At 35.0% G+C, this 16,249-nt stretch overlaps 1 protein-coding gene across 5 annotated transcripts in view; it reads right to left on the bottom strand.

Annotated features, from left to right (window-relative positions):
* The window catches only part of FBXL17 (F-box and leucine rich repeat protein 17), a 287,592-nt gene that overhangs the window by 135,443 nt on the left and 135,900 nt on the right, over positions 1–16,249 (bottom strand). The window contains exon 7 of one of the 5 annotated variants that reach the window (XM_087742044.1): positions 6,868–6,889. The exons of 2 other annotated variants lie outside the window; for them this stretch is intronic. In XM_087742044.1, coding sequence (XP_087598170.1) covers positions 6,883–6,889 — 7 coding nt within the window. In that variant the 3' untranslated portion in view covers positions 6,868–6,882. Of the gene's footprint in view, positions 1–6,867; positions 6,890–8,247; positions 8,303–11,140; positions 11,226–16,249 lie in introns of those variants that run through there. 2 more of the 5 variants (XM_087742040.1, XM_087742038.1) reach the window with 2 other exon arrangements.

The following is a 16,249-nucleotide window of genomic DNA, read 5'->3' as shown; positions in this document are numbered from 1 at the left end:
TTCTATGTTATCAATAAAAACTAACACTGACCATCCTCCTAGAAGGTTGAACTTCTAGCTTCCGTTTGAAATGCTAGAGTGCCTTTTCTCAGAAGAAATGCTACATATATGTGCCGCCAGCAACGAGAAAGAATACACTATTGCACCAACCCTTCATTAGTCAGATGATCTTGGCAACAGCAATAGTGCTTGTACACGGTCTCTGCATGAAAAACTGTTTTCAAAGGTAACCTTGCCAAGGGCTATGTTCTGTCTTGGCAAAAGGAAGCAAACTTTACTTTTCTACCAATCAGTTCACTCTGCATGAGAAACAGGTGTTATGATAGGAAATGGGACTTGGAGCAGGAACAAAATAAAATTATCTAAAAATAAGTTCAGTTTGAAAAAAATCAGAGATAGTAAGCCTGCAGGGCTTACATGTTTTTGCAAAATGCAAATAATGAAAACTGGTTAAGGGATTAAATGCTCTTTTTAAAAAATGACCATGGAGATTATAATCATTAATTAAAATCATGTAAATAACATTCTGAAAGAACTCTTCCTTTTTATCTCATAGGTTTCAAATGGCCTAATGGTAAAAGGTTTAGTCTCAAAAGAGCTACTTTAATTAAAACTAAAAATTTAGTATAATTAATAAGTGTGAGTAAGCTTGCAATCTCATCCACTTGCTATGACAATTTTTTAACAGGGAAATAAAATGATGTTTTTAAGTATCATTATACCAGGTTACAATGGATAATATTCTTACCTGTCCCCTTATGTATTTTCAATCAGTTCAATAAGTGCTGTTATTAAAACCTTCTTGACTTGTGTCACTCATTACCACTACTTCTTAAAACTCTGCATGTGATAGCATTTTTTCTGCCTGGAAGGTATTGTAATACCTTCTGCCATTCATCTGTAGTGATGTATATGTGAAACACACAAAATAGACAGACTTGGTAAAAATAATTACAAAATAATATGTTTTCGTATAGCACGTGTATTGTCTGTATATTCCATAACATTTCCACTGGAATCCAGTGGTGGAATATTGCCCTTTCTACTCACCTTTTTCCCAAACTTCAAATTATTCTGGCAAGGGAGAGAGAGGTATCTCTTGTGTATCATCACATACTGAGGCTCAGTTAAGATATGTTGTCTTTTTCATGGAAACAAGAGGGGAATTCACTTGCTCCATGTTGAACTTTAAGTATGCTTTTAGGAGTCCTCAACTGTGTTTACTGTACCAATATAGACGGATGATTTAATCTTTTTGCAGGAGGTACAGTAAACCAGGAGGTAAGAGCACATTTAATGATCTAACATAAATCGCATTGACATTTGAAGAAAAAATGTTTTCTAAAAAGAAAGCTTGAAAAGTTTGAATTATGTTAAAAGCTATTTTCCACTTTTGAAGTATACTGACAAAGTGAGTCTTTTAAAGTCTGATTTCCCCGCCCCCCCCCCCCCCCCGCCAAATTTCAGTGGAGTAATTGTTACCTTGAGGCATTTCACTGGAATAAGAATGGTAACACAATATTATTGATGGACTAGAATATATTTGAAAATGTATTTTAGAAGAAAAAAATAAATAAATGCAGCTAACAACCACCTTTGACTTCGACTAAAACCATGAACAGCTGAAACAAGACTAAAAAATTTTCCATTTGTTTTTCCATTCATCCTGCTACTATATAGTAATTTGTTACTGTTATGTTTTAAACAAATACGATCCAAATAATGCAAGTGCAAAAGGTTTGTGTTGTTTCTTAGAATTGCTGTGCTGTTCTGCAACAGAGTAAAAAAGCATGCCAGTTCTTGTTTTTAAAGTATCTGTCACAGTAAGAAAAAATATGAAAGATGCAAATAGAACACACTGATATAAGATGGTAAGAAAATATTTGAATTTGAATACGAAAATCATCTTGCAACATATCTAAAAGCCACAAACACAATTTGCACTGCTACATACTCTTAAATTATAAATACCCTTGCTATATCGAGTGTTACTCTCTCTTCACGTATCACCCACCTCACCCCCCATAATTAAGAGTACGTCTAACAACTTTTAACTTCTTACAGGATTATTTTCACAACTTTTCATAAGTGCTGTACTGACAACTTAAAACATCTTCCAAAATAGCACTCTTGCTGCATTTTGATTAATAAGAGACTATACAGAGAGACCTGCAACCCAAAAGGACAAATATATTTAACTGTAATAAAGTTCAACAAGCTTTCAAATCCTAAACCCTGAGGATGTCTGTTTTAAACATCTCAGGGTATGCAGAAGTCACATTGTAGAAGAGCAGGTAGCACGGAAAAAGCAAATGCACCTTCTTAAAGTTCGTTTTATTTTAGATGTAATTGAAATGTTCTGTGAGATAACTCAGTTGAATTGTTTGCTGTAATCTAAATAAACATGAAATCAGAATCACTAGGCAACATATGAGAAGACATACAGTGCTCCTAAAATGAGCATTTAAATTTCCATTTGTGCTCAATAACAGAGCACAGATTATTAGATAAAGTAGAATACACAAATGATTCAGTATACTAGTATTACCTATTAACCCCTAAGTTCTGTGTTACAATCATACAGGCAGCCCATTCTACCAGAAATGGTCAATAAAATAGAAGAAATGTATCATGGTTTTGTAAGGAATTTATGGTATTGTACTGCCAATCTGGAATTATTCAATAACAGATATTTATAAAAGTTCTCTTGACTCACATCATTAAAATACAGGTCTGATAAACTAACCTCTATACTCAAATGTGCTTTTCCTTCACCCATTATTCTATACAAATTGAGTGCCATGAGACTACTGTGTTAAAGAAAAGACTCAAACCACAAGGGGAACACACTCCTGCATAAACAAGTTAAAAGTACCTCCAGATTTTTTTAAGCACAAAATAAATTATAGACTCATTGGTGATTGCTTGAATCTTCTACAAAGCCTAAGAAATCATTAACTTGGTAAATAGTTAGGGAAAATATGAGTAAAACCCAGTAATATCTGTACTACTTATAAAATGGTTTTATAAGAAGAAAATTGTTCACCAAAATGATTGTTCTTCACTCCTAGGTGAACATGTCAGGCACACATTTTTCAACCATACTTGTGGAAGGATTGCCAACACTGAGACTACTTTTTTATTATTTATTATTTTATTATTTTATTTTATTGTTTTAGATATTACTTTTTATTATTTATTATTTTTAGTGCCACCATCTTTTTTGAATTCCACAATATTTTAAACTATCAGTTTAATCTCTGCAAATGCCATTCATAAACTTATGATTACAAAACACTGTAAAAAATCATAGTTTTCCATTAACTTTTAGAAAAAACAAATTTTGTTTTCAAAATGGAAAGAAATTCACTACAGAAATTCTCCAGAACTTCACTCTATTTTTTGTCCACAAATAAGTAAATAACATAATATTCAAAGTCTATAAAGAATGTCACTGTGTGTGAACAAGAAGAATGCTGTCAATTAAAATTCCCCCATAATATGCATTGCACTGATTCAACATTGCTAATTTTGCTCAACTGAAATTAAATAGATATGTCAGAACAACTTTTGGTAGGTGTACATTTTCAAATAATCACAGTACTCTCCCAGTAAGTACTTCATCTATTATAAAACACAGGCATCATAACTGAGTCACAATCTTCTCATGCAAGTACTATATTGTAAAGGAAGATCACAGAGTTAGACAAGCAGAACATTCATTTCTTCTTTCTGTGATATGTAGCTTGTGAAAATGACCTTACACAGGAGCAGTTTAACTCCAAAAAAAACCAGAGGTGGTTAAACCACTACAACATCCTGAACTATGCATAATACGAAGTTTGGCCATAATCAACTCACATTGCTTTGGAGAACGCTACTTTAAATGATATGAAAACTTATTGGCTGAACACTGCAGACAGGCCAAAGAGAGAAGTCTCCTATAACATAGTGTTTCAGAATGATCAAGGGAAGAGGAAAGCAGGAGTTCCATGTCAATGGAATTTCAACTGAAATACTGAGTATTAGGTATTTAATGTGATGTTGACACTGTACAGTGTATGTAAGTTCTTCTTCATAAGTTTCTTTAGAAATTACAAGCTTCTTTAGTGAAATTTAAAGAAATTCATGGCAAGAATTCAGAAAACTTCAAATCTGCAAGGTGCACTTTAGAGAGCAGTTGCGAGATGTTAAATTCACAGAAGATCACTAAATTTGACTAATATCTTTCCAATATGTAAAAAAAAAGTATAAACACAAATTATTTATTTGTCTGGATTATTGTTCAACTGTAAGAATTTACACAGCAAGCACTGCAAGACAAATATACTTTTGCTCAAAGCAAGAAAGTCCAGCAACATTTCCTACACAACTGGAAAATACTCTTGAGGCATGTAACAACATAAATTTATCTGTATGACTTCCATGCCTCAGCTACTTACCCAGTAAGGCTCTGCAGAATACAGAGTTGGCACATTTTGTAAAAGTGTATTTGTTTCATGAAGAAGTATTACTGTTTCTTATAAGAACAGTTGCTAAACATTCAAATTCCTGCCCACCATGAAGTTAGCTCAGAGTTCAAAAGTTATGCACACTAATGATTTATGTTTCTTTAAATAATTTTAATATCTTTTCTATGATCTAGGAAGTTTTGCATGATCTAGCGAAGACTGCCACTTTTGACAAACAATTACATGACTGCAGAACTACTCAACACAATAGTGAGTCATATTTGAAATGCCTGTATTCATTAACAGGTAAAAGGCCTGTATTCATTATTAACCTGACTGTTTTTCTCAATCATCTCTTATACTGCTAAGTTACTAAATTCAGGCAACAAGAGTAACAGTGCTGAAAATGTTCAAGAAGGATAATTTTAGAAATGATAGCCAGATCAGTTTTCACAACCTTAGACAGTAACTTCTCTTTCATATTCTTCTGCACTTATACAGCAGACTTCCGTTAGAAGACAGGTTGTTCAAATGTATTCTGAGGTGGGTTTGGAAGTGTGACTGCAAATTCAGGGCTATTCAGGATATAAATGTACATTACATTTTTAATTGAAAATGTCATTATTACTACAGAATTTGTAAGCAATATAATACCACCAGCCATAAATTTTTATGCTAGTTTGTATTAACAAATGTAGGTAGTACAGTAAGTTTGTTCTTAAAGCTTTTGATGTGAATTGAATTGAACTGAACCGAACTGAACTCAACTGAATTGAATTGAATTGAATTGAATTGAATTGAATTGAATTGAATTGAATTGAATTGAATTGAATTGAATTGAATTGAATTGAATTGAAGAATGCTACCAAATAAAGGGAGAAGACTATGTCATCCTTACATCAACAACTTGTTTCAGCATAGCTGAAGGACAATGCATTCAAGAACCTCTTTAGAACTTTGCTTTAAATATTTAATTATGAATGAAATACCACAGTCTAAAGACAAATAAATTCAGTATGTGTACACAGACCTAATGTCCACTGGCCAAGACTTAATTTCCAAAAGACACAGAGACTTCTCAGTGAATAATACTTATGTTTAGCTCATCATACTGAGAGATTGGTTGTGCCAACACACTTGAGACTTTCCATGTTCCACTATTCATTACAACACATACCAACATTTCCCGGTTCCTGCCAAGCGTCAGTCAGAGCTCATTTAGTGCAAGCTGAATGCTAGGTCCAGTCAAAGGACCTCAAGGAGAACATAAGCCCATGTTTTGTATGCAGAGCTCAGCCGCTGGCATAATGTGCTAATGTAGTACTGTTCCTAGTTAATTCTTCTGATTTATGAAGTGGCTGTTGAACTACATCAAGTTACTTTTCTCTTGAACTTCAGTATCACCCAGCGTAAGTGGGGAAATACTTAATTACTGAATTAGAAAATAAAAGTTTTATCCTAAAAAATTAACTTTTAACTTGTTCTGTAGTACAGAATGGGCCATGGAAAATGAAAACCCATATACTATGAGGACAAATCTAAAATAAATATAAGTTGCATATAATATACTATACAGAGAGTACAGTATATTGTTTTGTGTGATCTAGAAAAGACAGACAGTTTCCTTCCTTTTTCTTTCAAAAACATATTCCTGGTATTTGAAAGGGATATACGTAACACCCACATGGGTAATTTCTCAGCCTGGCCCCAAAGTTTGCACCAGATCATTTCTGTATTATTGGCTGGAGAAGTGGCACAATAAAAATCCCACACAGTACCCTGCACAGCAATCTGATTAACCTTTAAATTCTGAAACTACATTTATTGGATAGAAACTAGAAATGGGGCTAAAAAGTGCCACCAGTAAACTAGAAATGAATTGTGTCTCTTTACAGCTCAGCTCCAAATTACAGACTATCCTAACCAATTATTTGGAATGTCCAAACATTCAGTTTTCCATGGAAATTCTCCAATTTAGTCTAAACCTAAAAATTACTTTTACAACATCAAACAAATATAATTCAAGTGAAGCTTGAAGCTGTCCTTGGCAAATTCAGTTCATCAGATAATTAGAACATTCACTGTTGATGCATGTCAGTAAGACTTGAAAAATTAGAACAAATCTAAGGCAATCTGAGAAAGCTGAGTATTTTTTAAAAATTTGGAATATCTAAATCTGTCAACTCAGAACCCTCATACTTTAGCTCAGTTCAAAGCCACAGCTCTTCAGCATCCCATTTCTGGAAAAAGCCTCAGATTTGTACGGATCTGAAATGTAACTACAGGTAATCTATCTTGCAGATTGGATTCTAGAAGTTCTCTAAGTCAGAGACGGTTGGGAAAGTGGACTTCATGTTTAAATTTCCAGATCAGAGTATTTTATGTAGAAGATCTGCTGATGACAGCATCTCAAGTGAATTCTTCAGCTCCTTCATTCCCTTCAAAAAGGCCATGACAATAAAACAAAGATGAAAGAATTCTAAAATTAATCCAGTGTTATGACTGAAATAACAAAGACTGTCCATTTCAAATTTCAGAAGGGAAAAGTTTCACTAAGTCTGAATCACTTACATTTTAATTTATATATTTAAATTTGCATTACATGCAGCTTTACATGTTATACTATGAAAGACAAAACATATGCTTTACTCATGCACTGTTTAAAAGAAGCAGGCATATGACTAAGATGTACAGAACTTGGACAATACTCATTTCACAAACAAAATTCATTCCTTAGAGGATAAGCACAAGCAAATCGATGAAGGCAGAAATTCATATATAATATTAAGGGCTTTTTGACTTTTAAGTATTTGGTTTCCAGATTCTTAACAATGCTTCCTTTTTTATATTTAACAAATATATTTGATCCAATTATGGAAAAGGAAATCAGTAGTTACAGTGAAAAAAACCATCAAAAGTCTCTATTCACTTGCTCTTCATTACGATTTTACTTAATTTTGGTAGGCTTTCAGGATATTCCTTGGAAAAAAGGCAGTCAGATTATTCTTCTGTATCATATCTGAGGATGCTAAAAAAATCTCCAAATCTATTATTTACAAGTAAGTAACATGTTAGTTTTCACTACTCAGAACTTTTAAGTGAATAGTCATAGCCCAAATGAACCATCAAATTGGTATAACTGAATCTCTTTACATCTAACTGAAAATAGAAAGAGAACAGAACACTGTACATTTTATTTAGTATTTGAACATGTGTAATGTGGCTACAAATATGTTTCCTGGATGCATCTTCATGTCCTACGAGGAATAAGCAGCATTTAATTAATTTGCTGGCAAAATAAATGTTTATACAACTGGCACGATTTGTACCTTATTGTTTGATTTATAGCCAATCACCTTCTCCCCTAAGATTAGCTTCTGAATCTGAAAATAAAGTTCAAAATATTTTAAATTTCTCAGATTCTTTCTTGCATCACAGCCCCTGAATTGCTTTCTGTATTCCCTGTTGGGTAGTGAGAGGCTACAGGCTTTTGTTTACAGGATAGCTTATTGGTGGATAAATAGCATATCACATAGTCTTTTAGATGTCTAGCTTTATGAGAAACACTGAGTTGAGGTGCTCATGCTGAGCACGGCATGACTGATATGAAGAGACCCACTCATGTAGTCTACTACCCTCTCCTCCTACTCTCAAATTCATATGCACAAGTAACAGGCAAAAGAGGCACACAGAAGCGTATACTCATAAAATAAAAAGCAAAAACTTAATTGTCATGATTTTCAAAGTGAGGCACAATGACTTCTAACATTAAGAAAGTCAGAATCAGGACTCAAGTAAGAGGTTCAATTATGCAGATGAACTAGGCTCAATTCTTCAAAACGTGCTGCAAACTAGAGGGTCAAAATTAGGAGAAAACAGAAAATGGAGGTGTCAAAGATTGGCATATATTTTTCTTTGAAAATCAAAATGAAAAACTCAAAACTTTGGATGACATTTTAACCCTTCTAAAATGACTCTAGTCAAATATTTTGGTTACAACAGTGTATATTCTCATAGTGCATATATAGTCAGGTGACAATTCATACCAGCATTAAGTTTCTAGCTTGGACAAAGAAGCAACCTCAAACAAGTGCTAATGTAAGCTCTTTTCATTTCCAACAAAGCCATTTTAGCAGCAAAAACTGCTTGAAATTCAGTAACATTTCTCACTCTTCCAGAATGACCTGTTTTGCACTAGAATGAACTACTGAATTTATACATACAAACAACTAACTGCAGACAGTGATTTTCAGAACAGAGACAGAAACAAGCCAAGAAGGGTTGACTAAAACCTAATTAAAGAATAGCTTAGTTTTCAACTGTGAAGTGAAAAATAGAAGTCATGATGTCCTTCATTACGGATTTAATCTTGTACGATTTTTAGAACAATTTCAATTACTTGTCTTAAGCAATTAACACACATCAATGAAAATACAAAATGAGAATTTGAGCTAACGTAACAGCATTATAATGCTTTCCACAATAAATTATAGTACTAAGTTAGAACAAAATCATCTTATTATTCAATGTCTTTCTCAGAAATTATCTAAATTATCTAAAGTATTAAAATACATGTATTCTTTGAACAGAAAAAAAGCCCGAAGTCTGTATTTGTTCACAGTTTTGACTAAAAATTATTTAAAAGTTTGTTTAAAGCCATGTTAACATGTTAGATTTACTCTTAAAATAAACATTGTTCCTATCTCTATTTTTTATTTATTTTTTAAGACAAAAACCTTTTCTAGAAAAGAAAAAAATTACGTGCCGATATTTTAAAGCTGCACAAATATAAGCTTCAATTCAGCCTGGATTATATGTTTTTTAAAATACATTATATACTTCCCAAGAAACAGCTTTAGCCAAGATATACTCAGCTCATTTTAAATAACAATGCATTCTGGTTATACAAAGACTCAAAATACCCTAAAAAAACAGACTTTATTCCAGGGATACAAAAACAGGTGACCCTAAATCTGAGCCAATGTTACACAAATATCTGAGTCGTACTGTTATCATAGAATATCTTACTTCAATCACCCATGCCTACTGGTTAATGCTGTTTCAATCAAAGCCTCTCTCTCAGTTACATTCTGCTTTTTCAGAATGAAGAATCTTCATTGAATAGCAAATACAACAATTCTCATAAACTAATGCCAAATGAGAAGGCCAGTTAATTGATTTTCTGATTGTTCCTACTGTAGCAAATACTCAATGATAAATCTAACAGATGAGTTGGCACTTCATGATGCAATTATAAATTTATTAATTTTTGCCTACCACCCTCTAAGAAACTGTACAATTGCTTATTGATTTATCGTGCCCTTTAAATATTTGGTGGCATTGCAACCTTTAAAATTTGCTTACTTTTAAGGTGGTTTTCACTTGTTAGTGAGTCATTCCATTGAATCAAGTTCCAAATAGGTTAAGGTCTTTGATTTTAAAATTATTATTAATTCAGTATGAAAATGAGTGAAAATTAATATAAATCATCATTTCTCATAACTGAATTTCACTGTTACTGAAGGACAACTATACACACATCACTAAGATTTGATTGAAGCAAATTAGGCAAGAAAATAATTTTATAGCCCATAATAGGAAATAAAGCTGTTATATTCAAAACTCCGCAATTCTTAACATATCCTTAAGTAAGATAGAAACATTTTAAAGCTATTCTTATATACACACTTGCTTTGTAGAAGATAGAAATTTAGAAAGGTATCCAATTTGCATACTGACAAGCAGACAGTACACAACTGTAACAGAATTTTTGTGTCTGTACAAACTGGGAGGCTTGGATCTGTTGTGATTTTGACTGGATTCACTGAGCCTGAAAGCGTACTACTGATAAGTTGCTGAACCCTGATCACACAGGCACAGCTATTCAAGAGAAACACATAGGTTGTAGGAAGAGTACAAGGAGCTATAATAGTTCTATTTGTGCTTGGAATATAAAAATTCCTTTTCCCAATGCCTACTATCAAGAGTGCAGGGGTATGGGATACTTCTTTACTTACTTTACAACATAATCTAATGTGGTGTCCAGGAACATTATACTTTAGAAGAGTAGTAATATCATACTCTCAACTCTGTTCAGGTACTCCCTCCTTCCTTCTTAAATTCACAGTGGTACATATGTCTCATGATGTTTTATTGAAGTCAATATCCTACATCTAACACTGCTGAAAATTCATGATACTGAGTTCATAAGTGGCAGAGAAAGATAGTATTGTTTGTTCATACATTTGGGGTTTTTCCCCTTTTATTTTTGTCTTTCCCTTTGGGTTGGGGATAATGTAAAGAGACTACACAAAGTAGGTAATACTAAAGCAGAAAATTCCATTTTATGAAGTCTTCTCATAATCTAGAGGAGGATAATACTCTAATCTGATTACAAATAATGGCATCATGGCTTTCAATCATTATTTTTTCTCAGCAGATGTCACAAGTTTGGTCACTTTACAAATAATTAAAAATTATTGTAAGACTACAAATGTATCCTTTAATATGAAAATCAAACTGTAATAATTCCATTTTATGCTGTAGCATGAAAGATAAAGAATCTAAGCCTAAAATTAGCTCTGTAACACTTACACAAACTCCTTGATAAGAGATTCTTCCTATTCTGACAGGAGGTGGAAAATTGACAAATTAATGAAAACTCACTATGTGGAGTTTTTGCAAGTTCAGCATTTGGAAGACACTCACAAAAAAGGTTGTTCTTGACAGACTTGTTTAATATGACTGCCTGCAATCAGCTGAGGTAGCCTTAAACTGAAAAATAGAGAAAGGAAATTGGGAAAGACAACTTCATTTACTATATGTGAAGACAAGGGACAAGGTAGGCTTAAAAAAAGATCAGAAGATATAAGCTAGGAAATGGGCTGACATTGCAAAGATGCAATTAAAAAATATGGACATTAACTGAAGAAACATGGGCCAAACACTTAAGAAAGTAGAACTAGGAGTACCAGACATTGTGGAATTACACAAACATGGTCATACATTGATCTACTGCTTCATTTGGGGAAGAAATCAGGAAAGCACAATGTTTAAGTTCATCCTTGTTCAGCAAAGTACTGAATTAACTACTTGACTTTAAGTTACTGCATTTACATTGAAGCTTGCTTGCTTTGCTGAACAGGTATATTTTCCTGAACTGAGAACTATCCCAACTGGTTTAAACTTCTTTAATATTACATAGCAGTGCATTACAGGAGACCAGAGAACCTCTTCACTGGAACTTTGGGAATTGGTCATAAATACACAAATAAGTTCTTGTACAACTTAACACCCTATGTCTAGTGCAGAAGAACAGAGGTAATTGTAACTCCTATAAATTAAATATCCATACTCATCTTCAATAAGCTCAGCAGAAAAGGTAGAAGAGAACAAATTGGTTTTTGTGACACTTTTCAATATTAAGGAGCGGAATGCTGAAAATTCAGTGCTGGAAAGCACAGTGTGATGCCTCCATCTACAAGCCATGCAGTTTCTGCTGAAGAATGATTACAATGTTTTTCCTCCACCTAACTGCTAGAATACTCAAGCTGTCATTGTGAACCTAAAACCTACCTATTAGTCCATTATGCTTCTTTATCTCTGAAAAAAACTTCTCTATAGAGCATTAAATACATAATATCTTAATTCAGTGCATTCTATCATTCCATCCTATAACCCTTTCATCTAGTTCTGTTAGCTCCATTTACTTTGGTTTTGAATGACGTAACTCCTTAGCTGGTATATAGTGCATTGCCCTGGCTAAAATTTTAAAGTATATACATATGAAACCTAGAACTCACTTAAAGTAATCTCAAGTATAATATTCTCTGTTACTCCACTTTGTGGGAACATTCAAAGGAGGAGAGGCAAAAGCTATGATAAATTACTGAGTGATGTGTCACAGTGTGGTCTGACTTGACAAAAGATGCTTATTTATTCTCTCCCCCTCTAGAAAACGAGCCTCTCTTTCTGCTTTCATATATGACATACCAAGTTTATTATTTTGTTTCCTCTTCATTAATATCAAAGTGCCTTATCTATAGCATCTCAGCTCAACGTGAGAAAAATATTTAAAGGAAGTGGGCAAGTGTACAGATGCAAGTCTTTGTGTCGCAGTACTTAGGTTTACATTTAAAATTGTGGGTTCTATGTGTACCCACTAAGTCCATTCTACCTTGTATTATATCAGTCCTTCTAGACTGTACAAATACACTTCTAGTGTATCTACATTCTATTCTACATACTTCAGTCCTGCGAGGGTGTAATATTGATTCTCTTTGCAATAGGACATTCGGGTAACAACAGGTAACTAAAGGAAAAACACACCAACCCTAATACCAAAGACTCCATTCTCCATACTTCACAGCACAGGACTCAGCTAAACTTGCCTTTGATATTTGTATTGCCCTTGAAGGGAGCATTTTGAAAACTATATCACTCTGATGTACGGAAAGGGCACTGAACTTATTTGCATGGAAATTCCTATGCAATTCAGATTCTATGATACTATTAAGGGAATGAAATACTTTGTACATATACACACAAATCCACTCACACACTTACACACATATGTGCAATGCATTCAAGTATCTAAGAAATTTTTCTTAGCATGGGCAAAGGATTCTATCAATTAGTAACCATTCTTTTTTCTCTTTTCACACCCTAACAAACCTTTACGTGCTTCCTGATAATGGAGTAAGGGAATGGCTTTTGTTATGAAGCTTAAATGCCTTAGGAAGAGGGGGTATCATTTGCTCCCTACACACATATGCTATATATCTGTTCTTTTAAGCAGATCATCTACTGAGAACAACTGTGTGGCAATATAAGGGTTTATGGTTTGTTAGCCGAACAATGAGGTCTTTATGTGGTAAACATCAATGCCCTCAGTGGGCAAGGAATTATTGCATAGTGTCTCTTGTCCCAGAATACCTTTTATAATTTTATGAGCAAAACAGCATAAATAAATCTGGTTTGTGTTAAAACTGTATTAACAAAACAAGTGTAAGGGTCTTTTCTGTCCTAAAATATTATTCTGTAACAACATCTTGGCTACATAACCAGGTCTGTGTGAAAATATACTGCAAAAAAGGTTTAGGAGGTGTAAACATTCAGGCAATAATCTGTATCATTCTCAGAGGAAAATATCTTTCCCAGTCTCATTCTTCTGTTCCACATAAGCATGGCACACTAAAGAATATAAAATTCTAAATCTTTCTGAGTGTATCAATTATACTGTACGTAAGTCCCTGAGCAGTATTTAAAAGACAAAGAACTGAAAACAACATTGCATTTGATGACAACACAAAATCTAGCCAATACAGCTTTAGAAAGCTCATAATTTTTAAAAACTGTAAATACTCTTTTCCCACAGATGTAGCTCAGGAAACTGTCCCAGCTACAGTGGTCTATTATATTGGTTGATATCTTGGGGGAAAAAAACAAAACAAAAATCCCCTTGTGCATAATATTGCTAGACGGTGTTCATTTATAAGTCATTACACTCGTCAACATTTTATTTTTACAGTCTGATAAAGATGTTTTCAGTGATATCCATATGAACAGAACTGTTTGTATGAAATGGACAACCACATAAGTAACAATAAAAAAATAACTGGCTAAAAATATCCAAACTAAATGCCCACACGTATGTCGCTAGACAAAATGAACCCCTGTCAAGGGGGTTTCCGTCAAAAAAAACTTAAAAAGATTTCCCACTACATGAATAAGACTCAAGCTCTCAGAAATGAGACACTATTACCCCTCATGCTCACTTTCGGTAAAATATTTACATACTCCTGAAAGCTGGCTGGCCTTAAATCCAGAAGATTCTGTCCAGCTATGCAAAGAAATAGAAAAGTCTTCAAAAGAAGAAATACATAGTTTTCTGATACCATTCTACATTTCAAATGAGCTTCCACACAACTTCCTATGATCAATACAAATAAGCTGAGATACTCAAGAATATAAAATAGAGTCTCAGACACTAAACAAAGAAATCGTATACACAGAGACATTTATATAAAAGTTTGATAAATCTGCCTCAGGAAATTCAACACCTCATGTAGCAGACAAAGGTGTTGGCTCCCAATGTTCCTCCTGCAGCAAGTGGAATATTATTTCCTCTTGGAAACAAATGGAATAAAGTATGCTTGCTTAAATCCTCTGATAATTGTTTAATGATCTGTTTGAGCAGGAGGAATACCAGTAATTCTGTGTAGGTCTTTTCTACAAGAGAAACAGGAATAGGAGCTCCTGGCAAAAGTCAAACACAAGGAGAAACATGCAAAAGGTGGAAGCAGGGACAAGTAACGTGGAAGGAATACAGAAACATTGTCCAAGCATCCAGGGATGAGGTTAGGGAAGCCAAAGCACAAATGGAATTGATTCTGGCCAGGGATGTCAAAGACAACAGAAAGGGCTTCTTTAAATATGTAGGTGACAAAAGGAAGGCTAGGAAAAATCTGGGCCCTCTGCTGAATGAAGTGGGGGACACAGGACATGGAAAAGGCTGAGGTACTGAATGCCTTCTTTGTCTCAGTCTTTACCATCAGACCTTCATGAATCCCAGGTCCCAGAGACCAGAGGGAAAGTCTGGAGAAAGGAAGATGTGCCCTTGGTGGAAGATACTTAAGAATACTTAAGCAAACTGGACATAAATAAGTACATGGGTGCTGATGGGATGCACTTATGAGTGCTGAGGGAGCTGGCTGATGTCACTGCAAAGCCACTCTCAATAACCTTTGAATGATCATGGCAACTGGGAGAAGTGCCTGAGGATTGGAGGAAAGCAGACATCACTCCTATCTTCAAGAAGGACGAGAAGGAGGACCCAGGGAACTGCAGGCTGGTCAGCCTCACCTCTATCCCTGGAAAGGTGATGGAGCAGCTAATCCTGGAAACCATTTCCAGGCATATGAAGGACAATAAGGTCATCAGGTGTAGTCAGCATGGATTCACCAAGGGCAAGTCATGCTTGACCAACTTCTTCACTATCTATCATGAAATGACTGGCTTGGTGGATGAGGGGAAAGCAGTGGATATTGTCTACCCTGACTTTCAGTAAGGCTTTCAACATTGCCTCCCATAAGATCCTCATAGAGAAGCTGGTGAAATATGGGCTGGATGAGCAGACAGTGAAATTAACTGAAAACTGGCTGAATGACCATGTTCAGGGAGTGATGGTAAGTGGCACAAAGTCTAGTTGGAAGCTGGTAACTAGCGGTGAACCCTAGGGATCAGCACTAGGTCCTGTTGAACATCTTCATTAATGAACTTGATGATGGGGCAAATTGCACCCCCAGTTAAGTTTGCTGATGACACCAAACTGGGAGGAGGGGCTGATATGCCAGAAGGTCGTGCTGCCATCCAAAGGGACCTGGACAGGCTGGAGAAATGGGCTGACAGGAACCTCATGCAGTTCAATAAGGAGAAGCGCAAAGTCCTGCAGCTTGAGGAGGAACAACCCCAGGCACCAGTACATGCTGGGGGCCACCCAGCTAGAAAGCAGCTTGGTAGGAAAGGCCTTGGGGGTACTGGTGGACACCAATTTGAACATGAGACAGCAATGTGCCCTTGCAGCAAAGAAGGCCAATGGCATCCTGGGCTGCATTAGAAGGAGTGTTGCCAGCAGGTCGAGGGAGGTGATTCTTTCCCTCTACTCAGCACTGGTGAGGCCACCCCTGGAGTGCTGGGTCCAGTTCTGGGCTCCCTAGTACAAGACAGACGTGAATATACTGGAGAGAGTCCTGCAAAAGGCCACCAAGATGATGAAGGGACTGGAGCAGCTCTCACGT

Source organism: Nipponia nippon, unplaced genomic scaffold (genome assembly GCF_047370975.1).
Source record: "Nipponia nippon isolate SJK-2023a ecotype South Korea unplaced genomic scaffold, ASM4737097v1 scaffold_8, whole genome shotgun sequence".
Classification (NCBI taxonomy): Eukaryota; Metazoa; Chordata; class Aves; order Pelecaniformes; family Threskiornithidae; genus Nipponia; species Nipponia nippon.
The sequence above is the reverse complement of the archived record's forward strand: the minus strand, read 5'-3'. Positions and strand labels throughout refer to the sequence as shown.